The sequence below is a fragment of the Rhineura floridana genome, chromosome 15 (genome assembly GCF_030035675.1).
Source record: "Rhineura floridana isolate rRhiFlo1 chromosome 15, rRhiFlo1.hap2, whole genome shotgun sequence".
Taxonomy (NCBI): domain Eukaryota; kingdom Metazoa; phylum Chordata; class Lepidosauria; order Squamata; family Rhineuridae; genus Rhineura; species Rhineura floridana.
This window is the reverse complement of record NC_084494.1, coordinates 32,598,544-32,624,413: the sequence shown is the minus strand read 5'-3', so window position 1 is coordinate 32,624,413 and position 25,870 is coordinate 32,598,544. Positions and strand designations below refer to the sequence as shown.

The following is a 25,870-nucleotide window of genomic DNA, read 5'->3' as shown; positions in this document are numbered from 1 at the left end:
ATCTTGAAGTAGGTACATACATGTATATTGCAGAAACTTTTAGCATTAGTTTTCTGCTAGCCATTTTTTAAAAATAAACATCTTGAAGTTCTGTCAAATTTGAAAGGGAGAGTTCCAGGTTCCTTCCCACACATCATTAATGCCAGTGGCTTTATCTCATAGAATTGAATGGGGAGAAGTCAATGTGCTGCACATCCATGCACGTACATAGACGCACTCTGGGCAAGAGGCAAAATCCAGCCAAAGGAATTTAGGTGCAGTGTCTGAACTCCCATCAGACTTGCTCCTATTGTTGCTTTGACTAACGTGGTGTGGTGGAATTGACAAGTTTAATTGGGGATTATTCAGTGGGGATCTTGGGCCTATTTGACCATAGATTATTATTTTGAACCCAAATCAAGGACTTCTTGCTCTAGCGTTGGCAGTGAAGAGGGAGTCCACACCAGCATCCTCAATATATCGTTTATATAGTGATTTAGGGTTTTCAAAGTGCTTTTAAAGACAACTCAGGCCAACCTTACAACAACCCTGTAGGGTAGGCCAGAATTCCCACATTGCCCATTTGGGGGTGTGGGAGACCTGAGGGTGAGAGAATGAGGGTGTGCCTAATGACCACTTGGGAAGCTTTCACAGATAAGCTGAGACTGTGAACAAGTCAGGGTGTGATCCTAAGCACACAAGACATGCAGCTGTGCTGGCTGCTGAGTACATATGCACAGGATCGCACTGTTACTTCGCTGCTTGGCTTGCTCTGCACCCTACATAGGGAGCTGCTTCATAACAAGAGGACACTGGTCTTACCTAGTTCAGTAAAATGTCTGCACTGACTGGCAGCAGCTCTCCAGGGGTCCAGGCAGAGTGTCTTTCCTAGTCTGGCCTAGAGATGCCAGGAACTGAATGTGGGATGCTCTACTGCTGAACTATTGTCCTTTCCCAAACTCATTCTTATGCCTCAAAACATCATGAATTGAAAATGAAAATTTAATCTCTAGGGGGAAAATCAACTTCTGAAGTTCCTTAAAAGTTCCTTGCTCAGTTTTAAAATCCTTGCAGACAACTGGGGGGAACATCTGTCACCCCCATGCAACTTCAATCTGAAGTGGTACAGTCCAGCAAGAACTGCACTGTGAGATTCCACTGACCATGTTGCTCAGCCCTCCACTTGCTACATTATAGTGCAGGGTTTCTGGGTTTGAGATCTGTAGCTCACAAAGTAACATGATTTAGGAAAATTCAAATGCCTCTGGACTTGGAGCACCTTGCAATATGCCAAAAACACACCATTTTGCATTTCAAGCCTAATCTATTGAATTCACACTTTCACAACCGCAACACAACCATCCTTTGAAATTCACGCTTATTTGAATTTTGCACTGCAGTTTGCCAACCAACCATTGTTTACAAAAATGCATATATGAGTGAAAATAACATGTCAAATGCATTATATGAAGAGAAATGGCTTGCAAAATGTGTCACAGTTGAAACAGCCTACAAAAATGGTTTAAGAACATAAGAAGAGCCTGCTGGATCAGGCCAGTGGCCCATCTAGTCCAGCATCCTGTTCTCACAGTGGCCAACCAGGTGCCTGGGGGAAGCCTGCAAGCAGGACCCGAGTGCAAGAACACTCTTAGGTTTCTTAGGGGAAATTCTCACTAAAATGCTGGAGAGTTCATGAGGACTTTTTTTAAAAAATTGCAAATTGCTGTAGAAATGAGAACTGAATTTCAGATTGGAAAAATGAGAAACCAAAACTGAAAGGCCTTTTCCTTCCCTAATAGGGACACATACCTGGCTTAAAATGCAGGCACCCGTTCTTTGAATTCACATACACACAAAGCTACCCACATTTACCCACAATCCACTGATTTCTTCTGAAGTACTGCATTTTGAAGTGATATTAACAAAACCAGCTTTGCTGTGACTAAAACTGTTTTGAATGGCGAAACCCACATGTATACAGTGGAAATATTTCTTAGAGGTGGTCCTGCATGGCTGACTTGTGGGCGGTGGGGGGGATGTATTTCAAAGGAGCTTCCCATTTCCCACCCACCGCAATCCTACCCGTGTTGGCTCAGAAGTAACCGGTGTTGAATTCAGCGGGGCTTATTCGCTGGTAAATTGGTTAGGTTTTAAAGTCTTGTTCATTTTAAAACAAAAGGCGTTGGCGGGGGGGGGGGAGAGCTCCATGTTCATCTCTGCCCATCAGTCTTTGTAAACATGAAGGGGGAATCTGCCTCCTCTCACTTTTATTAAAGTGCCAACACTAGAACAGACAACAAGAAGGTGATTTCCAAGGAGTGGAGTAGGGGGGATGAAAGCGCCACCAATGGGAGTTGAAGAGGGCGGAGGAGTGGCAAAACCAGGTACAGACACAGAGTGTCTGCAGACATCAGGTTTTGAAACAGAGCTAGAAAAAACAGCCGCGCTGCATTTTAAGCCTGTAATGTACACATAGCTTTAGCCACTATATAGCACCAGATCTCTGCTTCCAAACCCCGTGCTGGCTGGGAGTGAGACTTAATGGAGTTGTAGTCCAAAACATCTGGAGGACGCCAGGTTGGCAATGACTGGTGCAGATGTTCCATACAGTCTAACAGGCAACACAATCCTATACACGTCTGCTCAGACGTAAGCCCTGCTGACTTCAGTGGGTGCACAGGATTACAGACTTAACTTCCTAAATGGGAATACAGCGATTATTTTTAATTTTCCAATATATAAATCTACCCTGTGTGCTGCTCTGCTTTTTAAAAATTGAAATTGTGCAGCAAAGCAACACAAACTCTGCAACCTGCATAAAGTATGCAAACATACAGTTGATTTCCCATAATTGGTTCTTTTGCTCCTGCTCCTGCTGCCGCTGCTGCAATTATTTGAGGAATCCAATCTTTACAAATTTCAGTATGCCCTCATGGATTAATGTGTAGATTAGAATTTAGCTATTAGCTAGCTTTTGCACTTCTTGGATGGTCCAATGCTGTTATCAGCTCAAAAACAGTATAAAGGTGTTTTAAAATGTGTATTTGGAGAGAAAATACATTTAAAGCTGCATACTTAAGTGCATTTTTGTGCTGAAGTTTTTATTTAAAATTGCAGATTAATGCAGATCCAGGACAGAACTGATGCAAAAGTAACATGGACCAGAAATAAGACTGATTTGACCCTTCATACCTTAGAAATCTTATGCAGACAGTCCTCTGTTTTCTGAGATTTCAGTAGGTTTCCCCCTCACACTGCTTTGCAGCCACAAGGGCTAGAAACTTTGACTTAAAAAAAAAGTCTGGTTATCATGATGCTGATTTCTGGGTCTACTCATTTCACATTGTACTTTTTCTGCATTTGTGGGTTACACACAGCCATGCCGTAGCTATCATGCACCATTAATATTGCTTCCCTCCTCCACTTCTGTGATCCTCTTCCTTTTAGATAAATAATTCCATCAGCTCCTCGCGTGAATCTAAATCCTACATTGGCTGCACTGCACATGTCTTCTAATCCAAATTTTTCCTATATTCACAGTATTCATAAGTTACACCAGTACACAAAATATTGTTTCAAATTGCGTGGCATGTGACAACATCTGATAGTTCTAATCCCTTTTCCCGGTGCAAATTGCTTTCAAACTTTCCAGGCATCAGGAAACTCTTCCTACAATAACCTGAATGCCATGAAACCCTGTGAATTTCCCAGAGGATTCTGGGATGGGTCCTAGGATGCACATGCAGTTCACACAGGCACTAGCTAGGCCTCTTCAACCTTCCCATCAGCCTGGACTGAACTCAGTGAGTGCCTCAGAACGTAGGTGATAATCCTCTCTGTAGCTCCCACATTGGAAGGATAAATGAGCGGCGTAGGCAAAATGGTCTCTCAAACAGCTTGTCCACCATTACTGATCTTATTTGATAACCCTCCAGCAAACACCAGGTTCCTTGGAACACAGCTTGAAATCCACAGCCTTACACCGTTCTGGAGTTAGCCTCATCTTTGCTGTAGTCCTTTTCCAGGGACGACAGTGACCGCAGCTGCCCCATCTTATGCCTGATGGAGTGGTCCAAGTTGACTGTGTGCTTCAGGTATTTCCTCCCATCCTGCACACTGAAAGGGAAGTCGCAAGACAAGAACTTCTGGAAGAGTTCTGGGTCATTGTCCAAGGCCATGAAGTTATGAAGTTCTTCGTGTTGGGAGAAGAGTTCCTTGCAATTCTCCGTGAAGACGTGCCACATCGGCTCCTTCTCGTAGTCCTGGGTTGGCAGGTTCTGGAGCCTGTCTTCCATGCACTGCAGCATCCAACTCAAACGGCATGGCCACTGGTTAGCCAAGACAATCCAGGCCGCCACTGACCGGGGACAGATGGTGTACCTTAAGATGTGCTGCTGGGTCATAAGCCTGATAGTGATGGGGATGGTGTTGACGATCCTCCTCATCTGGACAATACTGTCTGGGATGTACTTGTAAAGGCTGTCTAACTCGTCGTGCAAGCAGTGGAAAGCTTCATGGATGTATTGCACAGCCTGAGCGTCGATCTGGTGCTGATCCACCTCTGTTGATGCCTCCATGTCTGCCAAGGCCACTTCATTACCTTTGGCCTTTTTGACTCCCTCTTCCACGTTTCTGGTGATGATCCTGTACATCAGGTCTTCCCGGCTTTGGAAAGCCTCGTGCAAAAACCGCATCTTTGACCTGAGGCCAATTTCTGGGATGGAGAAAGGCAACGTCACGGTGCGGTTGAGGTAGAGGTAGCCATTGTCAGCCATTCCCTTCATGCAGCCGGCATGCTCTAAGCAAGAGGCAATGATGCAAGGGTCCACGACCAGAATGAAGATGAACGGGGCGTTGATGTCTGAAAGCAATGTGTTGATAGCATTCAGAACCCCTATTGTCCTTTCTGGGTAGCACATGTCCAAGCTAGTAATCTCAAAAACGATCCTCAGCCGCCGCCGCTCAAAGATCTCCATGTAATACACAAAGTTGGTCAGGATTTCAATTTCTTTCTTCACTGAGCTCATGAAACCCAGGTGGCTGGAGAACTTCTCATTATTGGTCATACTCTCTATCTTCTTCTTCTGGCTGATGATCAGGTGCTTAATGATTGGAGCAATGGTCAGGAGGGCCCCTGAAGTAGAAACACCAGCGATGGCAGTGCCAAGAATCTGCAAGACACTGCCATCCCTTAACCCTGGCACAAAGTATGCAGTCGTGGCCAGGGCCACACCGCCTGCCAAGGCAGCTGCAAGTCCTCCGGCTGTATAGCCGACTTTCTTTTTGACCCTCCACTCGTTCTGACTGAATCCAGAGGCGAATTGCGGCTTGCTCCCCATCACATGGTAGAAGCTCAGAGGCAGAGGCCCAAAGTAGTGGCGGATGTGGTCGCACAAGGTGGTGACCAGCCCAGCCCACAGCTTGTCACTGCCGGCATATTGCCAGGCGCTGAATCTTAGGAAGATGAAGTCTATGTTCTTCCTTCTGAGGTGGACCTCTGTGATGACTGGTTCGTAGAAGACCAGGTACCACAGGAGGGTGAGGTAGTTCCATCCTACTGGCAGCCGGGGCCTCTCATGAGTCCTCTGGTACTCACTTTCCTCTCTCCGGATGGATTCCTTGTGCATGCATTCTGCCAAAGGGGAACAAAAAGACATCAGCAGCCTGTCTGCCAAACTTTAGGGAGATTTAGGACCCTTCTCCCTCAATCTTAAAGTATTCCTAACCCTCATCCCCACAATTTCACTCATCACTGTTTTGTATACAAGTTTCATGCTGAATTTCATGATGGTTTTATTGTTTTACATTTTGACTGGTTAGCCATCGTAAGTGCTAGCTTGCAGAAAGGCAGTGTGCTTAAGATAGGGTTTTTTAAGCTGGTTTCACCCCTAGTTTTATTGGTACATGAGGACATGGAGAGGCACTCATGGGCTGCTATGATATGTGCACTAATTTCTAAGCTGGATATTTTGTTTGCTCACTTGGGTTATGACAGTGCCTGGGAAGGAGGACTTTGGACAATCAATGTTGATTTCCTGACCGCCATGACACTTCTAGTTGGGTTTTGCCCCAATATGATATATATAAAGGTTCTGATCCCCTCCAAACACACACACACACACCTGGGAAACGGCCCCCATATTTGTCTCTTATTTGCTCATAGGAGGTGAGCTGGCTTTTGACCAAATGCAGATAGAATTCTTTATGCATGATGGAGGTTAAAGGATGTTATGGTGCTCAGTATGGGATAACTGAATATTCCCCTACTGGATGCCCAAAGGTAGAGGATGTGGTATACTTTTTATTGGAATGCACTTTCTATTTAGATCTGAAGGTCTGTTACCTTGAGCCCCTTATTGTTGGGATTAGAAATAACTCTTCATTAAGCAACATTTTATTCCTGTTGGCCAGAACAGATAACGATGTGACATTTACGACTGTGAAATTTGTAAAATTGGGTTTAGGGAATTGGAAGACATTTACCATTTTAAATGGTAATATATTTATATTTATATATTAATACACGCCAACTAGTTGTCATTGGGTAATTTTTAATCATATTTTAGCATGGCTTAATGCATTTTGTATGTCCCTTTTTTGCTGTTGTTTTTATTATCTGTATTCAAAGAGCCTGATTGACTAATGAGCAATACACCCATACAACTATCTTATAGGAACTTATAAAATGCCTATCACATGGGGAAGGGGCAGAGCCAAAGGCCAGTTTATGGCAAGGATCCATTTCGGGTTGCATTAGTGGGCCTTACTCCCTAATATCTCTGAATACGCATCTGCAACAATAGTTTGGATCCCCCCCCCACATTGATTTTTTTTTTGTCTTGACCTGACCTGCAATTTGATCAAGCAGTGAGTGGAGGCGGGTTCCACAGGGCGAGTAGAAGCCCACAGTGACTGGCGTGGAGGTGTGGCACAGCGTCTTGGAAAGGGAGCAGCAGTAAATCTCATCTTCCGTCAGGATATCTGAGGAGAGGGAAAATACATTGTATCCATAAACTGCTGCCCAGTATAGAGGTGACAGCAGGAGAGATGCAGGCAGCTTCCAGACAACCTGTTTATTGAGCATTCATCCTGATTTGTTTGTACAAAGTTTGTCAGGAGATTAGATGGTGTCATTCTAATATGTTTACAGGGAGGTTAGATGATGTTGCATCAAGCTGTTGCTATCCCACACTGTCCTGCGCATTCTCCTGTCACTTTCCTTACTGCAAAAAGTCTGGTTTGGGATGGGGTTTGTTCCACAAGAGCACCAAATCAACTTTGACTGCATAGTCTGAATTTGCCGATACAAAATTGAATCCCACTTGAAAATAGCGACAGGCTTGGACAGCCTGTTTTAAGTTTTTAATAGCAGCTGTGGAGTGGGGGTAGAAAGTGGAATCTGAATGGGGCTCCAGTTCTAGGAAAAGTGGGGGATTAAAACTGCCCCCTCCCAAAGCAGTTATTTACTCTGGGGGGGGAGAGACAGAAGAATAGACCTCCAGCAAGGAGCTCTAGTTTCATCTGGCAGCTCATGTCTTGCAAAGCTTACCAAGTTGCTAGTGACATTGTTAAGGGAATACTGTCAAAATTGACACTGGAAGATAACCACTCCCCATCTCCCAGGGATCTAAAGTGGCAGATCTGTGATGTTTCTTTAGATCTTAACCTGATTTGCAGTTTTACTTTCAGATTCTTATTTGACTCTCAGTTCAGTAAAATGGTGGTTGTGCTCTTTATGAGTAAGGCTACATCCATAAGAGCTTGCGTCTTCCTCATTTAGCCAGCTTCAGGCCTTTGGGCTAAAGGAGGCCATAATGGCTAAGCCAGAACAAGCACACCAATGATACTATGTAGCCTCTTTGCCTGGATGCTTTGTTGAAAGACGAAGAAAGGAAAGAGATTAGTAAATTAATTTGTTTTAGGAATATTGGATATACTATGTGGTATCCAAGTAACTAAGGACATCTGCTTGCACAACAGAGTTTACCCTGTCTCCTCCTCCTGCACACCCTCTAAATCTGTCCCTCCAGAGCAGATTTGGGGAGGGTGTGGGGTGCATGTGAGGAGGGAGGGAAGCTCCATTCTGCAAGTGCATAGCCGTAGCTGAGTGGCAGAGCATCTGCCTTGCATGCAGAATTACCCAGATTCAATCCCTGGTATCTCCAAGTAGGGATGGGAGACGCTCCTGCCTGAAACAGCAGCTATCAGTCAGTAGAGACAACACTGAAGTAGATGGACCAATGGTCTGCCTTTGTGGTCACAGTTTATATGGTTTGCAGCAGCACCTTTACATCCTTACACTTGCAGAACACGTCACGTAGCGCTACATTGGATACAATCCTAACCCTGTCCTATCCATGCTAGTTACTCTGCCCAAAAATCAATGTGAAGGAATGATCTCTTAAAGGGCCTCTGTTCTTAGAAGAAAAACCAAAACCCCAATAATCAGAGAATAACAAGATAATTACCCTGTGGAACTCACAGCTACCGTCTGCCCCAGGAGCAAAGAGCACCCTCCATCTTTTTATTTACATATTCAGTGACTGAACGGGAAACTCTGGTAAGCTTTAAAGGGAGGTAAAAAGTCCCTCCATCATTAGACACGCCTTGACTCAGCACTGTTTAATCTCTTCAGCATAATTAGATTGCGTTACCATAGGTGGAGTTCAGCTTGCATTTGCAAGTAAACAACACGAGATCTGTGAGGAAGGGATGTGTGGTTAGACCATTCCTAGTCCAAAATTCAGCATCACGATGAAGGACGCCTCCAGACTGTCAGTGTAAGACAGGGAGGATTCCAGTGGAAACTGAAAATTTAGTTTTGCGCAATTCCAGTGAATTAAAGAGCTCTCGCCTTACCACAACAAAAACACTTACAAAAATGAAACACTGACTTTTTCCTATTAGGAAAGTGACAGGGAAATGTACTGGAAAGTGTGGGATGAACTAATGATTCATGGAAAGATGTGTAACGTCCCCAGAAACAAATCAGAACAAATTCCTCCCCTGGCCCAGTCATGATGCTCACTAGGTGACCTTGGACCACAAACAACATCTCAGCCTAACATACCTCACAGGGTTGTTGTGAGAATAAAAAAATAACACCCCCAGTTCTGTTTCCTCCAGTATTTTCCCACAAGGAATCAGTTGTTGAACAATTAGTGCAGGCTGAGGGGATCAACTCTGTGCCTGGACTATACCATTTCAGACTTCAGGAGGGGGTTCACTGTATTGAATGCTCCTTCATACCAAAAATACCCTGCACACAGAACATTAGCGTGTCAGGGGAAAAACTAGTCTAGGTTTCTTTGTGCAGGGAATTGTTTTCTATGGAGGAGCATTTATTTATATGAACCCCTGTTTGCAGTCTGAAGTAGTATAACATGAGATACAGGTTGACCAGTGAGACCTGGGTCTTAGTTGTTGCAAAGGATGGGGGAGAAATTCAATTCAGTTTGGATTTAAAGCCAAATCAATAAAATTTACACTTTCCAAAATGATGTTAGAACTGAAACACAGACATCTTTTGAAATTTGCATTTATCTGAATTTTGCAATGCAATTATTCAACCATTAATATACACAGTCTTTGAGTATGATTCTGCAGCCAGCTGTGGATACACCTGATAGTTATTCCATCCAGCCCACATTTAGCTAGCTTGCTAATCAGAATAAACACAAATCTATTGGGAGAAATTTCCACTAAAGTGCTGCAGAAATGCAAACTGCTGCAGAAATAAGAAACAGAGGACTGAAACTGACAGATCTTTCCATCCATAGTTGTTGCTGTGTTTTTTTTTAATCTGGAAAAAGGTGTAAAACAGATTGCTGGTGCATCCTTCTTTCTTTCAGTGTCTTCACATAAGGAATGTCTAGGATTCATAGTATCCAAATAACTAGGAATTTGATCAAAATTTGAATGTTTAATTAAAACTCTGAATTCAAATAAAGGGCTTGCTTCAAAAATGTGTTGATTACTAAGGGGTTTATGGAAGCAAAAATAAAATGAAATTGCAAGTGGATTTAAGAACAAGAATTTCCATGGCTTTACATTTGTAAAATGGTGCTGCTTTTATTGTTATTGCTAAAAAGATATTACTCCCAAGGGTATTATATCTGTGCTAGATTTAAAAACTTGTTTCCTAGTATAATAGGGAATTGTTGAAGGTGCCAGGCAATTATTCTAGGGAAAGCAATATGCAAAGAGAATGGTCTAACTGTTAAAAAGGCAACAGAGTCAGATTTAGTGACTAATCCCTGAGTCTACTTTGTTTAATAACCTGAAGGGCCAGATCAGGAAACAAAATGAAACACAGCAATTTAGTTTGCAACAAGCATTATGGCTGCTTTGATAACAAGTTAACAAAGTATTTTTTTTTTAAAGGAGAAGCCTTCAAACAAAGCATGGATTAGAAAGGCTTGGCACTTTATGCTAATTGTATTCAAACAAGTTTCAGAAGTAAGCACTCATTAACATCCCACTTACAGGAATTGTTTGCTGGAACAAAAGAGAAGTTATAATTGGCAGATAACCTGAGAACTGATTTTTTAAATGTGTAATTTAAGCGGTGAGTAGAAAACCTACTGCAAGTATAACTTTTCCCAGCCTTTGTTTTAGAAAACTGTTGTTAGACATCCAAAGAAAGTAGCAGAGTGATATACATCTTGGTCCAAAACACCAGTGACAGAAGACCTGCGATGCTTGGATTTAATAATCAGAAGATACATTTTAAAATAATTCTTACTCAGATCTGACCTCTGATAGTCTTTTGAAGCTGATCAGTTTTTTTTATTTTGGTCATTGTGGTGTTGGATGTTGCTTGTTCTGTGTGTATCTTCCCTGTGTTGTTTACATTCAAGAGTTAAACAAAAAGAACTAGCATTTTTTAAAGAAGATTTGATGCAAAACCTTTTAATGAAGAGCCAGTGTGGTGCAATAGTTACCACTGGCCTGGGAACTGAGCACATTTAAAGCACATCCCCCCCAATAATCCTGGGAGCTATAGTTTCCTAAGGGTGCTGGGAACTGTAGCTCTGTGAGGGGAAAACAACAATTCCTAGAATTCTTTGGGGTGTGTGTTAAATGTAGGGTGTATATGCAGTCCTAAGTTCAAATCCCCTCACAGCCATGAAGCTCACTGGGTGACCTTGGGCCACTCCCTGCCTTTCTGTCATGCCTGCCTCACAGGGTTGTTGTGAGGATAAAGCAGGGTGAGGGAGAAGCACATGCACCACCCTGAGTTCCTTGGAGGAAAGGTGGGATATAAAGGTAACAATAAATAAATGCAATTAATAACCTGGCTTTCTCCCATTCACCTAAACATAGCTGTCATGCTCATGCATCTGTGACTACCTTTCATGGAGTGGTGTTCTGCATTTGAGAAGTAGGCACCCTCTCTGGAGTACAGGGACCCCGCTTCAGGAGGCTCGTCAGAGTGATGTAACCTCGTGATCTCATCATTAGAGCAACCCATCACCACTGGCGCCGGAGGAGGATCACCTACCAGAGTTCCCAGGTGGATGGAATCCTGTGGGAGAGAAAGACACAAGATTCACCCAGTTACTTTGGACCGTGAAACTTCCCTTGAGAATTTCTTTTTTGAATTGTATTTCAAGCAGTTGTGTGGAAATCCCTCTGCAGGTGTAATTCTTTCTCCAGTCTTTGTTTTTTTTTGGAGGGGGGGGAAAAGTTATTGTCTTAGAGCCCAAGAAGGCAATCAGGTGGTGTACCTTTTGCTCAGGCAGGTTCTGCCTACAAACAGAAATGATGACAAGCTTCCCGAGCTTACCCAAGTTCTACTTGACGTAAAAATGAGGGGGAGGAAATGTTAAATCTGCCCTTGCATACCAACACAACTAATTAACAAGACAAATATTTCAGTCACTTGAGAAAGATGACTCCACAACACATTAAGTGGTTGGTAGACAGAGTCGAGAGGTCAAAACAACCCGGCTTTCATTTTAACCAGAGAGAACTTTTTTCTTTTCCAAAATATGTTAAAGGCTTCAAGGGAAAGCAGCAGCATTTGGAAGGCACCCGATCGATTAGTAATTCATTTATTTATAATAATGGAAGGATCACAAAAAGCAATCAGAGTATTAGTTAAATTTAATTTGCTACACGCTTTCATCTCATTTCTAGCTACGGAAAGTGCCTTGAGAATTTCTCATATGATTCTGCTCACAAAATTCGAACCTGTTAAAAGAGGGTTCAGCAACTGGACACCACAGGGCCTAAATCTGGTCCCCTAAGGGTGAAGACCCATCTGCTCTGCCCAGCTGCCACCTCAAAGGCCAAGTGAGTCTAAAGGAAATCTGGCATATTATCAGAAATATCTGCAACACAACTGGTGAGTATAGAGATTGTTTCAATAGAATCGTACAGCTGGAAGGGGCTTAATCGGGTCCAATAGAAAATGTGAAGTATGAGGGGAAGAGAGGTTTTGGGAAGGAGTGTTGGTGGCCATGGCAACAGGATTTGCTGTGACATCTACTTTTTGAGGGAGAGGGCGTAGGGCATCAACTTTTGTCCAAAATAGCTTTCCAAAATGGAGTTACTCCCAACTCAGGCAGCTTTTGATTAAAAAAAACACACACAATGGCCCTCTGAGAAGGACAGGAGACAAAATGGTGTTGAGTTGGGTGAGGAGTGGAATCTGAATGGAATCTGAATGGGATGGCTGAGCCAAGAAGCTGGAATCTGTCGAGTTTATAGATGGAGCCTGGCAGAATCTGGTCCAGTCATATAAACAGATGGGGAGGGGGGGATCTCTTTTGGAAGGTCTACAAGTTCTTTGCCTTGGAGCCCCATCCCCTCCTTTAAGCCATAACCATTCCATTTTGGCCATACCCCCTTTAAAGAGAAATGTCTCAAATAATGGCCTACAATAAAGACAGGTACCTATGTGCGTGTGCAGAGTGCCTTTCCCCTCACCACTCAACGGTTGCCACAGTTTCCAACACACTTAGCGCTAAGAGGAAGGGCAGATGACACAAGTCCAACCCCTTGAATTACTCATTTTAGAAATTACGTACCACCTGTACTTCCCTTAATCATATTTTGAGAACGTGGTTTAAAAACGCACATAAGGGACAAGGAGAGGAAAAAAAGCATGCAGTGATTCTCTCCGGCTTTGTCACCACCTCCACCTCCCTCCAACAGCAGCTTAGAATATAACATGGTTGGGTGAGAATGTGCAATGTACCTGGACTGCAGGAAAACATGTGATAGTGTACTGCATTAAGAGCGGGTGGCAAAGTTAGGCCTGGCCTAGTTATGGACAAATCTGGAAACTTCTGGAATTTTCCTCTCCCTCTTCCCCAAATGGGGTGCTTCGTCCTAGGATTAACTTCTTTCCCAAGTCTTGGAGTCTTACGGAGTTTTGTAGAGATCTGTTTATTCACAAATCTATATGTGCTGAAGAGGAGGAACAGAGAGGATGGAGAAATAAGCAAAGGCTCTGAAATATCGGGAGGCAAAGAGGCCTTTCCAAACGGTTTGGCATAGTAAACATCTGAGGGGCGTAAGACAGCCAGAGGCAGCCCCCCTGTAAGGCAATGAGAGGGGGGGCCTTGGATGACAAATACTGGTGTCATTAAGGGGAAGCAGAGTGAAAGAAAGACCCCTCTGAATTGCGGGTCACAATTCATAGAGAAGCTCTCTGTTATATGCTCCACTGAAATTACTGGGAACTCAGCAAGTGGAGCTTGAGCTGGATAACGTTTCCCTCAGTTTGCCCCATATAGAGACATAACAAAAAGAGAACTCAAGGAGAAGTCACTGCACTGTGAGTAGAGGGAGAAATTTGGTTCGGTTTGTATTTTATCGAAAATCTACCTGATTTCCACTTTCCAAAACAAGACACCAACCAAAATGCAGCTGTCCTTGAATTCACATTTTTCGGACTTTTGCAATGCAATTCTCCAACCAAATAACGCATACAACACTCTACGTATAAGGGGAGAGTGTGCATAAAAATGCACATATTGATTAAAATAAGATACCAAACTGCATTGATGTTATGTGCCTTCAAGTTGATTATGACTTATGGCAACCCTATGAATCAGCGACCTCCAATAGCATCTGTCATGAACCACCCTGTTCAGATCTTGTAAGTTCAGGTCTGTGGCTTCCTTTATGGAATCAATCCATCTCTTGTTTGGCCTTCCTCTTTTTCTGCTACCTTCTCTTTTTCCCAGCATTACTGTCTTTTCTAGTGAATCATGTCTTCTCATGATGTGTCCAAAGTATGATCACCTCAGTTTCATCATTTTAGCTTCTAGTGACAGTTCTGGTTTAATTTGTTCTAACACCCAATTATTTGTCTTTTTCGCAGTCCATGGTATGCGCAAAGCTCTCCTCAGTTTACCTTATATCTCCACAAATGAAAGAGCTAGAGATTAGATTTCATTGTTTTTAAAGGGAAAAAAAAGCAGAGAGGGGGCTGTAATACCCCTGAGAAGGCCAGTGCCCCCCACCATTGAGCTCAGCCCTGGAGGCAGTTTGTTCCTCCAACTGGTGAAGGAAAGGAAGAGAAAGTGGTGGTGTTATTGTTATTACTATTACTGCTACTATTATCACTATCCTGGCCTTCCTCCCAACAAAGGAGCCCTGGTTGAGAAACACACAGGCAATAAGACAATGAAAACATCTAAAACCAACTCTACTACAGATGTAGACTAGGAAAGATCACCACTTAAAAGACTTGTTGAAAGAGGAAGGTCTTTACTTGGCACCGAAAAGACAACAGAGACGGCTCGGTAGTGCTAACTAGGCAGCAACAACCACAGGAGCAATGATGACTAGGCCGAATAGCCAGTGGAGATGAACAGCATAATAATACGCCAGTGTGGGATCTGCAGCTCTGCTACAGCCACACGCCCAGACAAAACGAGATTTACAGCGCTGTGAACACTCATAGAGGTGTCTCTTTCTATTTAAACTGCATGTACCCTAAATTAATTAGTGGATTAGGAAACCACTTGGAATATTTCTTTCTTAGGTATTCAAATGACTCTGCTATTGTGCAGTGAAAAACCTGTGGAGCAATCACACTGTGAGTAACCCGTGCTCAGGTCACGTGTTCACAAATTGTCTGGCGAAGCCCTGTGAGGCACCAAGGTTGGATTAAGAAACGTTTTGTTTCCTTCTGACAAATTTTGGAAGACATAAAAACTGCCTTGCTGGATCAGTCAAAGATCCACCCCATTTTTGTCCAGCACAGATTAATATATTGCCTTCCTGACAAGGCACCCAAGGTGGTTTACAATTCTAAAATGCCAAAATACATTATATAAACTACAGAGGCCTCTCGGACCTACTGGAAGCTGATAGCACCAGCTCCCTGGCCTGGACTCCCTCACTTTTCCCTTCCCTCAGGCCACACAGAGCTCCAAGGAAGGTGGGGAAGAGCCTGCCCCAACACTTCTCTCAGGCCCTTGATGGTTCTGTCAGGAGCTGATACTATGCGCCCTTGCTTCTGCCTTCCTTCAGGCCACACCATACATTCAAAGCGCATCTAATGTACATTTAAAGCACATGACATCCCCACAAAGATTAATGGGAACTGTAGTTTGTTAAGGGTGCTGGGCATTTGTAGCTGTGTGGGAAAAACCACCGTTCCCATGATTCTTTGGGGGAGGGCATGTGCTTTCGATGTGCATTGGATGTGCCATAAATTTAGGGTGTGGATATAGCAGCTCCAAGGAAGATGGGAGAGCTGCGGTCTCTAGTCAGATGCCCCAGAAGCTCATAAACAGAACACAGTGATGACAGACATTTGCTATTGAGTAATGAACAAACAACTTTCCAAAATATATAGATTTTAAATTTATTGTAAGCTACCTTTGTGATTTTTTAGAAATTAAATGGAAATCTGGAATAAAAAACATCCCTTAAATGAAATAATAAAAAAGAAATCTAGCTGATCATTGTTGGAATCAGGATACAGGGACTGATGGAGCTGTCAGACTAATCTAGTAGGGCTTTTTCTTATGCTCATGTGATATACTGAGAAGAGAAAAGATGGAGGAAATGAGAGTGAGTTTTAAGTGAGCAGAGGGGGCAGGCCTCAACAGCTTCATGCGATGTAAAGGGATGCAAAGGCGTAATTAACTCTACCAGCTGGAAGCATTACAGGCTGGCAGAACAACAGAAGATCAGGCGGCAGCTACACTCCTCAAGCACTCTCTTAACTTTTAAGCCTTGAAGAATGACTAAGGTTGTGGATGAGGTGTCCCTGTTTTCAGGGCCAGCATGTGATGCCAAGATTTTAATTACCAATGATTGTGTGTTATCGATTAAGGTGCAATTTCCTGCTTTTATATCCTCCTGTGCTGTATTTCTTCTGCTGGCATGGTTGAAAAACGGTATGGAAATATTCTGAATAAATAAATAAAATCATCAGTATATTTACATACCTGATGGTAAGCTGCATCAATGAATGGCTCAGACTTATCCGTTACTCAGGCTGGCCTCCTGTGCTTTTAAACAGCTGCAGGACAGGCAGAAATGCAACAAGTGAAGCTCCCCTTCCCTTTCCCCACCACACTGCTGCATATTTAGTTTGGGAAAACTTAATCTGCTGAATTTTCTGCAGCCATGGGTCAGCCCCAGGTCTGCCAATATAAGAAGCTCAGCCAGCCCATCTAGCTCAGTATTCTCTACACTGACTGGCAGCAGCTGTCCAGCATTTAAAACAAGGGCCTCTTCCAGCCCTAACTGGTGATGTCAGGCATTGAACCAGGGAATTTCTAGATCCAGAGTAGATGCTCTACCACTGAGCTTGTAAGGAAGACACACAATGACCACAGGAAATGTTCCTACCTGCTTCCAGATTGAAAAGGAGTATGGGATAGCCACAATATTTTTTCCTCAGCATAAAGAGTGCCTGCAATAAGATCTTTAAAAAGGCAGACAGACACTCATGACAGCTACAGCTTTCAATCATGTGAAGAATATTGCCTGTTCACATTCTCCCTTGCCAGTAATGTATGGTTTCCTAGGTCTAGACCTTACGAGAGGTTTTCTAACCCAAATTGGCTTTTCATTTTCTTCCCTCACAAATGCTCCACTGTTTGAAAAATACTGTTTTGTTGACAGTTTCCCTTCATCAGTTAGAATATTTGTGTTCATTCCATGAGATCACAGGCCACGTAGCCAAGGTGAGGGTATGGATATATCCTGAAGCCAGCAGACGATTTTTAGCTTACGACAGGCAGGTTTTCCAAGAACTAAACTTACTTCCCCCTCCCAAAATTTTTTAATCAACTTTTTAAATAGTAGACCTCTTTAAGTAAACTTTTAGAGAAGGGTCAGGTTTGGACCTAGGAATCCTGCTTGCATTCTACTAATGCATAGTGTTACCAGATGGCCATGGCCAAGTCACTTAAACTACCTAACAAGGAGGTTGTGAAGAGTGAGTCAGGTAAGAATTGTAAAGCACTTTGTATGCTGCATGATAAACTAGGTTGCAAGAGAGACAGAGACAAGGGGGCAAAAGGACTCCAGTGGCAGCATGGCAGGGCCAGTTTGTTAGTTAGGCCTACTTCTCACCAAAGGGGTAAACCTATGTCTGAGTCTGGGTGTGGTCTGTACCTTACTTGAGATTGCAGGTGCGGACTCCCAAGACTAAAAGCTCAGACATGCTTGGAGAAAACCTCACTTAAGAGAACTAAATGCCAGGAAGAAAAGTTGTAGTGTAGCTTTCTCCCTGCCAGGGGGTGTGTGAGTGACAGGAAGGCAGAGCATTCAGTCACTTCAGTCCCCACCTGCAGTCTGACCACTTCAGGGAGGAGAGCAACACCCAGCCTGAAGGTGCTCTGCTACACTGTGATGAAACTTATTAGCTTGACTCCTGAGAGGGAATCCCTCATACCACGAGCCTATTGCCAGTCTCCCTTCTGCTGTGATCTCTGCTCTTCAGAATAAGGCTGTGTTTCTCAAACACTGTGGACCGGTAGCATAGTGGCAAATTCAGAAGTGCAGGGTCCCTCCGTGATAATCACACCATGACCCCTCACAGCCATGCCCTTTTTCATTTTCCCTCATCTCCCTTGCTCTCCGTGTTGTCTCTGAGAACACACTCCACTACCACAGATGTCCCTAGGAGCCAATCCTCATGAAAGGGGAGGCTATGAGTTAGCTACTGAGAAGAGTCTTCTCAGCAGCTGACTCACCTCCTTTCCGTCTGATTGGCTCCAATCAGCATGGAAGGACAAGGACTCTACTCAGTGGCTAACGTGCTCCCCTGCAATGATGATTGGCTCATACATAGGGACCTGGCTGGGACCCTGCTCCCAAAAAAGTAAGGGGTCTATGCCCCCCTGTGAGCCTGGATGACTACACCCCTGCTGTGGACTCTGGCCCCCCTTTTGAACTTGCTTTGCTTTCTATGCCTGCTCCTCACCATGCCTTGGCCTAGCACTGACCATCTGCATGATGATGGGTAAGTGTGTGGAGCTTCTTGCTGGTAGTGATGGTTGTACAGCCGTGGATCCACATTGTGGAGTGGAGTGATACTGAAGCAGGGGTGCTTTTTTATTCTTTATAAAATCAGAGCTTTTTTGTGACAGTACTCACCAGCACTGCTTTTCTTTTTTTGCTGCCCATGTCAGCCACTTTGTACTAGATCTGGCACCCACTGTACTTTTCTCAAGATATGAGTACCGGCACCTCATTTTTTACTCAAAAAGCTCCATATCAAACACTTAACAGCCGTGTACCCAGTGCTGCTCAGGAGTGTTAAGAAACCAAAATATCAGCACAGTTTTGAAGTGAGTGGTTAAAATCAGTGCAGTTTGGAAAGGTTCTGTCCATCATCTTGAACCAAAATGGTATCCAATTGCATCTAAACATGGGCAAAAACCTGCTCCTTGATCTCAGAATTCAGGAACCATAATGCAAAATTTGGTTAAGAGATTTCCCAATGCACAGTAAATAGACAAATAACTTTCCAAAATAAAGACTAGATGAACTTTCCCCCTTTCTCCTCTGTCCCGTCATGCCAGCTCTCTTGCTTGGCTCCAGCCTCCTCACTCACAAAGTCTATCTTCCTCGGTGGGTGGAAGGAAGGAAGGGAAGACGTCTGATACTGCTGCTTAGTGAGGAATTAGCACTATCTTGAAAATCTGGCTCTCTCACACCTCTGCGTGTGTCTTTCACCGCAACACACACACACACACACACACACACACACACACGGGGCTTGACCTGACATTCTGGGAACCTAGGAAGGAAGTTAAAATAATACCCTGCCTCTTAAGTTTGATATGTGGTGGGACGTTCCCAAACCACACACGGAAGATAATAGGATTCTCTTTATGAAGTAAAAATCTTTGGGAACACGGTTTTCAGTCTTGCAGGATAGGCCCTGAATATAAATAAAATCAGCGTTTCCGACCCTATGGGTCCTCAGAAGTTGCTGGACTACAGTTCCCATAATTCCTGACCATTGGCCATGCTGGCTGGGACTGATGGGAGTTGTAGTCCAGCAACATCTGAGGACCCAAAGGTTGGGAAAGGCGGAATTAAATTAAATTAGTGGTGGTTCTTAATTCCCAAATGTTGGTAACTCTAGCTAGTTCCTGCTTATTCCTAATGTCTCTGCTGATTTACCCTTATTTTGTCTTCACTAGTGCCTTTAACCCCAGCACTCTGTAACATAACCCTGCTCTGCATGCAGAGACCGAGGTTGTGTACACATAACACATTTAAAGCACATGACTTCCCCCAAAGAATTATGGGAATTGTAATTTACCTCTACAGAGCTACAATTCCCAGCACTCTTAACAAACTACAGTTCCCAGGTTTTGTACGGGGAAGTCATGTGCTTTAAATTTATGGTGTATATACAACCTGACAGGGATGGAGAAGGCCTCCACATTAGCCCACTATGGCTGCGAACATACTAATCGCCAAATCAAAGTGTTTCCATTAGCCACACCTGGAGGGGAACAGGTTGATCTGCCAATCAGTTGCAAAATCTTTTTGAAGCTGATTTAAAAAAAAAAAACTAAACTCAAGCTGCTCCCACCAGGTTTTACAGTGAAAGGGGGCAGGGTTTGACTAGTGTCGTGTGCCCCTGTTTTCAGAAGAGAGAGGTGGAGACACACTGGAACCAGCAGAACAGTGAGTATGTTTCTACCCTATGTCATCCGCATTCACCCAGTTCTGACTTTGCTCACCGGTTTAGGGAGCTGCAGTTGGAGAATCTACTTCTCCGTGTGGGCACCCCGCATCAAAAAACCTTTTTGCCGATAGCAGCACCCTAAACTGGTGACCAGGGTCACAGTTGGGTGAAAATTTGTAACTCCCATGGATTGGTAAAAATATAATACACTGAATAATTAACAATTTGCTGCCTTTTCTGAATGGTACCCTCCCCAATCTGCTGCCTGAGATGGGGCGCATCCCCATGCTTAATGGTAGGGCCAGCCCTTGGCTTTCCAAGTACACTCACACTTTGGTAAATTATGCCTTGCTTAAATAGCTGTCTGTTTTCACACAAAGGGCATGCGCAGTAACCTATGTCTCTGAGGTCCTTCCAAATCTCCATTTTACAGGCATAAACCCAGAAGATAATCAGACTTACCCAAGATTACATCAGAGGCCTTTTGATGACAGCAGGGCCAACCTTTCTCAGGGTCTAAACATTCTTCTCTACTCACTGTAGGTTCAGTACTCAAAGTGCCAGCTAGCTTGAGTTCTCTGCTCTAGACGCATTTGCTGCTCTGGGATGGAATGGTTGTGTTTTATTCCCCTGAGGATCCTTCCTTGTTCTTCAGAAGGCGGCAAGTTGTTGGGGAACATTCCTGCCTCATAGCCTCCACCCCTTTTCTCAAAGCCAGGATTACAGTAGCTCCCTCAAACCTCCCCTGACCTGTTTTCTCGTGCCGGGTTGTGAAAGGCGAGGAGAACGTGGGGTAGGCTCTGACCCAGGCATGCCAGTAAGATACACAAGGTTCAAGGAGGTGCCATGATGCCAGAGGGCAGGAAACCAGAGGGCATTTGCCAAATTCTGCAATTATTTCAACCTCTCATATATAGCTATATTGGCATCTTTTTTTAAAAAAGTAACTAATTTTCATTAGGTCTCCCTATAGTTTGGAATGTAAACATGGATGCCTTGATCCATCATGAGAAAATCCATGCACATAGACAGCCTTGGACACATGTCCTGGCAATGCGGGCATGAATCTGGGAATCCTCACCCAAGCCCTGTTGAACTGGATGGATGTGTTTTTTAGCACAAAGTTTTTAAGTGTGATCGGTTTGCTATGCCCTAGGTCACACGTAATACTAAGCCAAACTATGGCTTAGCGTGTAAAGCAAGCATGATGGTGCACATTTAGAAAATCACGGCCACTTTCCCTGCCTCGCTGCAGCCATGCTGCTGAGAACTAAGCCATGGTTTGGCTTAGCATTATGTACAAACCTGGGCTTGTAGTTTATCTAACTTCAAGGCAAACAATGAGCTGTAACCATGGTTCTTGGCTTACTAAGTATGGTTTGTTTGGGGAAGACAAACCACGAACCTGGGTTGAGTCGTAACGCTAGCCAAACCATGGCTTAGCTCCTTGTAGTGCACCAGCATAGCACTTGAGGGTAGTGAAGTGCCTGCAATTTTCTAAATACTCACCATTTAGAAAACACTTGCTCATTCGTGCTTAGCCATAGTTTGGCTTAGTCTTATGTGCAAACTGAACTTATGAGTATAGCTGGAACATGGCTGGCCACTGCTGAATTCCTGAGAACAGCATTGTAATGCACATAAATGTATTAAAGTGTTATAATGTACTACGTAAGTTTCAATTCTTGATTCATTGATAAATAGGTTGCCGTCCTAAATACACTTGTTAGCGAGTATGCCCCAATGACCACAGAAGACCTGACCTCTGAGTAAACATGCATAGAATTGTGCTGCTAAACATGTGCATTAATCATTAATAGTATATTGTACTTACCTTTGTTGTTTTACGCTTATTGTAAAGCACTTTGATATATTTTTCTTTGAAACCAAGCAGTATTTAAATTTGGGAAGGAAGTATTTAGTTAAAATAATTTTAAAAAGTATTTGAGGAGTTACTTGGGATAACTTCATTATTTATTAAGGGAATCTACAGATTTCAGAAAAGCTGTAATATCCATCCATCTGTAGAAAATATGAATAATTGCCTATGACCTGAAACATATGGGTCTGTGTTGCTCACCTTCACTTGGCATGGGGTGGAATCATGCAGCAGTCCTGCGTGACACCCCTGATGGCAGGCGAGAGTGGGCCCCAAAGACCCTGGAGAAAAGGGCTAGCCAGGTTGGAGGCATCACACAGCAGCTGCGTATACTACACACCACACCTTTAAAGCACATTCAAAGCACACACTCCTCCCCAAGAATTTATTTATTTATTTATTTATTAGTCGCCCATCTAGCTGGTTATCCAGCCACTCTGGGCGACATACAACATAAAAACATACAATACATTACAGCATTAAAAAATCTCAAACAATGATAATAAAACCTAACCCACTTCTAGGAACTGTAGTTTGTTAAATGTGCTGGGAACTGTAGTTCTGTGAAGGGTAAACTACAGTTCCCAGGATTCGTTGAGGAAGTAATGTGCTTTAAATGTATGGTGTGTATGCAGCCAGTCTCTCTGACCTTGCTGAGAGGTCCTTGTGACAAGTCAGTTATCGGCTATGGCCTCTAGTCCCTAATATCTCACATGCAAGTGCTTCTGAGTGTGGACGTTTCCTTCCTACCTGTTGATAGATTAATTTTCCATACATTTATATAAGCTGAAATACATCTTTTGTAGTACTTTTTCAGCTGGAAGATGAGAGAACCTGTCTAGGTAAGGAATCGCTGCCAATTCTAGTTAAAGGACAACTAATCAGCTAAGGGAAAAGACACACTTGCAGTTATGCTGGTTTCGACGCATCTCCACCTCTGTGTTGTGAATCTGAGGACCCATGACGTCAGTCAGACTCTGCCCCTTTTTACTCAAAATCTGGGATTTTAGGCTGTGAGCACACTAGTCGCCAACAGCCAAGTGTTTCCATTGGCCACACCTGGAGGGGGAACTGGTTGATCTGCCGATCAGTTGCAAAATTTGTCTGAAGCAAATTTTTAAAAAACAAAAGACGCACTTGGGCTGCTTCCACCAGGTTTTACAGGGAAAAAAGGCCAGGTTTTAACCAGTATCATGTGCCTCCATTTTCAGAAAATAGAGATGGTGACGCACTGGAACTGGCAGAACAGTAAGTGTGTCTCTCTCTACCATTAGAGATCGGGTGTGTTTTCCCTTTAAACCAGCTTCACATGGACTTCAAAACTGTTTGGTGGAAGTGGAAGGAAAGGAGGTGGTGGGAGAAAAGGGACTGGGGCTGGAGGTGCCTTGTGCTTTCCCCACAGCTCCCAGAGGCAGGGGGAGCCATGCGGGACACCTTGCCAGCACACACCCGGGAGCATGGAGGCTTCGGGTGGCGGGGGAGAGGACACAACAGCTCCCTTCACACATGTCCACTCCTGTTTGCCTTCTGATTTCCTCAGAGGCTCCAAAAGCATCTCACCTCTTCAGCTGCCACCTTTTTTTACTGTAAAACTTTTGGAGAAGAGAGCATCTAGTCACAAGCTATAAAGCAACAGAGCGTTGCTTTTCTCCCTTCCCCTAAAAGCGAGATGCAGGGACATCCAGAAATGACACAAGCGAGTAACTGCGAGGGGAGAGAGACAAGTTGGCTGTCTTGTGGATTTCAAAACTGTTTGGTCATCACTGCCCTGCTCCATCCCTTGGTGTGTACACAGAGTCAATACGATAAAAAGGCATTGAATGTATACAGCCTGGTGCAGGTTTGTTTCATACTGCGCCCAGAGTAAAATGCCCTTGCTGCTTTTTAAGGACACTACTGTGCATGTAGCCTAAGAAAGTAAGAAGTGTTGTGAACAGCCTTTGAGTGTTTGCTTGAGGTCCCAGCAGTAATCAGCATCAGAACCTGGAATGGGAACCTGGCCTTCAGATTTGGCGCCTGGCACCGACGCTTCCTGATTGCTCTTGCCATGTGCTGCAGAGTCCCAGTAATGCATTCATTTATATTACCTATAAACTCCAAATAGCGATTTATAAATATTCTTAATAAATAAAGACTGTTTCTGATACTGGAGGCTGCATATGGCTATCATGACTGGTAGCCACTGAACGCCTTATCCTCCACAAATTTGTCTAATCCCGTTTTAAAGCTGTCCATAATCATCCCTTTAGTGCCACCTAGTGACTTAATCATATAAGGCAGGGATGAGGAACCGGTGGCCCACAAGCGATATAGCTGGACTCCAACTTGCATCATCCCTAGCCATTGATTCATTCTGGTTGGGGCGGATGGGGGTTGAAGCCCAGCAACATCTGGAGGGCTACAGGTCCCCCCACCTGCAATTTAACAGCACTATCCACACAGGCAGGTATCAGAAATTTGGTTGTGTGTTTTTTTTAAATCCTCATGAAAATTCTCCGGCATTTTAGTGCAAATTTCTTCTAATAAACACATTTTTGTAGGCAGTTGTGACTGCTGTAAACATTCTCGTCAAATAATGCCTTTTTGTATGTTCTTCTCCCTCATATATTCATTTTTAGGCACACTTTCCTTTAATGCATGCATTTCTGTAAACATTGTTTGGCTGGAATTTTGAAGGATGGCTCTGTTTTGGTTTTCATATCGTTTTGGAAAGTGAACATTTGATAGATTTGGCTTGAAATGCAAACTGAATTGCATTCCTTGCCCATTCATACTCTGCACACTCTCAAAATCAGCTCCGGAGGATTGGGGAGGTGAATGGGGGAGGTGAGGAAATGTACAAGTTCCATTGCATGAGCAGAACTCAGCTCACAGGGCATGGGGATGAAACCCAGAGTCTAAATAGGGCCAAGTGGTACTTAGGAATTAAATAACAGTAAACTGTTCGTGGGCACATTACATTCAATACTAAAGCACCAAGTGCAGTTCAAACACCTATTAATTTTAATCTAATGAGGAGGAACATTTCACCTGTAAACAAGCAGCAATATCAATTATTCATTCTTGAAACACATTCAGTATTAAACTGTCAACTGCCTGCAACTCTTCAGTATCAGATTTCTTTTGGGAAGCTACTTTTATCTGTCTTATTTATTGGAATTTCGGGTTCGAATCCCCACACAGCCATGAAGCTCACTGGGTGACCTTGGGCCAGTCGCTGCCTCTCAGCCTCAGAGGGAGGCAATGGTAAAACCCCCTCTGAATACCGCTTACCATGAAAACACTATTCATAGGTTCGCCATAAGTCGGAATCGACTTGAAGGCAGTCCATTTCCCATTTCAAATCTTCCCCAATAAACCTTTCAAGTTATTATCTGCTGAGATGTTAATCTTATTACATATTTGACCATTTATAGCCTACTGTTCAACGATTTTTCCTACTGAGGGATATATCTCAAAGATGAGACATGATTGTCTGTAACCCACCCACTGCTGGCTTACCCTGGCACTGAGTATGGAAATCACCCTTCTAAACAGCCTTTGCCAACCTGGCACCCTGCACATGTTTTGGACTACAACTCTCTTCAGCCCCAGTCAGCATGGCCAAAACATCTGGAGGGTGCGAGGTTGGCAAAGATTGGTCTAAGGTCTTCTGCGATAAAAGTCCAGAAAAGCTGCAGGGTTCCTACCTTTGTGTTCTCCTCCATTTTCGTTTTCTGGGCCTCAGAATGCATTTTGGGCCTCTGTGAAGTGGCTCTGTCCTTGCTCTTGCTGTCCTCCTCCTGTCCTCATAGATATTCCCCCTTTCCCAGCTCCTCTTGTATGCTCCTTCTCTGTCGTCTCACAGGCACACATGCCAGAAATCCAGCTAGCTTCTTTCTTTT

General features: G+C 43.7%; 2 protein-coding genes across 7 annotated transcripts in view; one reads left to right on the top strand and one right to left on the bottom strand.

Moving 5' to 3' along the window:
• Nucleotides 1-3,052: 3,052 nt before the first annotated feature.
• NKPD1 (NTPase KAP family P-loop domain containing 1) lies at nucleotides 3,053-25,870 on the bottom strand. 5 transcript variants are annotated; one of them, XM_061596959.1, is made up of 5 exons: nucleotides 25,676-25,870; nucleotides 13,184-13,395; nucleotides 11,332-11,506; nucleotides 6,829-6,960; nucleotides 3,053-5,611 (listed from the first exon to the last, which is right to left on the bottom strand). In XM_061596959.1, the coding sequence occupies exons 2-5, from the start codon at nucleotides 13,217-13,219 to the stop codon at nucleotides 3,957-3,959; spliced, it is 1,998 nt and encodes a 665-aa protein (XP_061452943.1). In that variant the 5' UTR covers nucleotides 13,220-13,395; nucleotides 25,676-25,870; the 3' UTR covers nucleotides 3,053-3,956. The 5 variants fall into 5 exon arrangements, with proteins under 5 accessions (XP_061452943.1, XP_061452944.1, XP_061452942.1 ...); XM_061596960.1 differs by lacking the exon at nucleotides 25,676-25,870 and adding an exon at nucleotides 20,570-20,706; XM_061596958.1 differs by lacking the exon at nucleotides 13,184-13,395.
• LOC133370523 (galectin-4-like) overlaps nucleotides 12,144-25,870 on the top strand; it is a 59,156-nt gene continuing 45,429 nt past the window's right edge. For both annotated transcript variants that reach the window (XM_061596966.1, XM_061596963.1), the window contains exon 1: nucleotides 12,144-12,328. The gene's annotated coding sequence lies outside the window, so the exon portion shown is untranslated. The remainder of the gene's footprint in view (nucleotides 12,329-25,870) is intronic.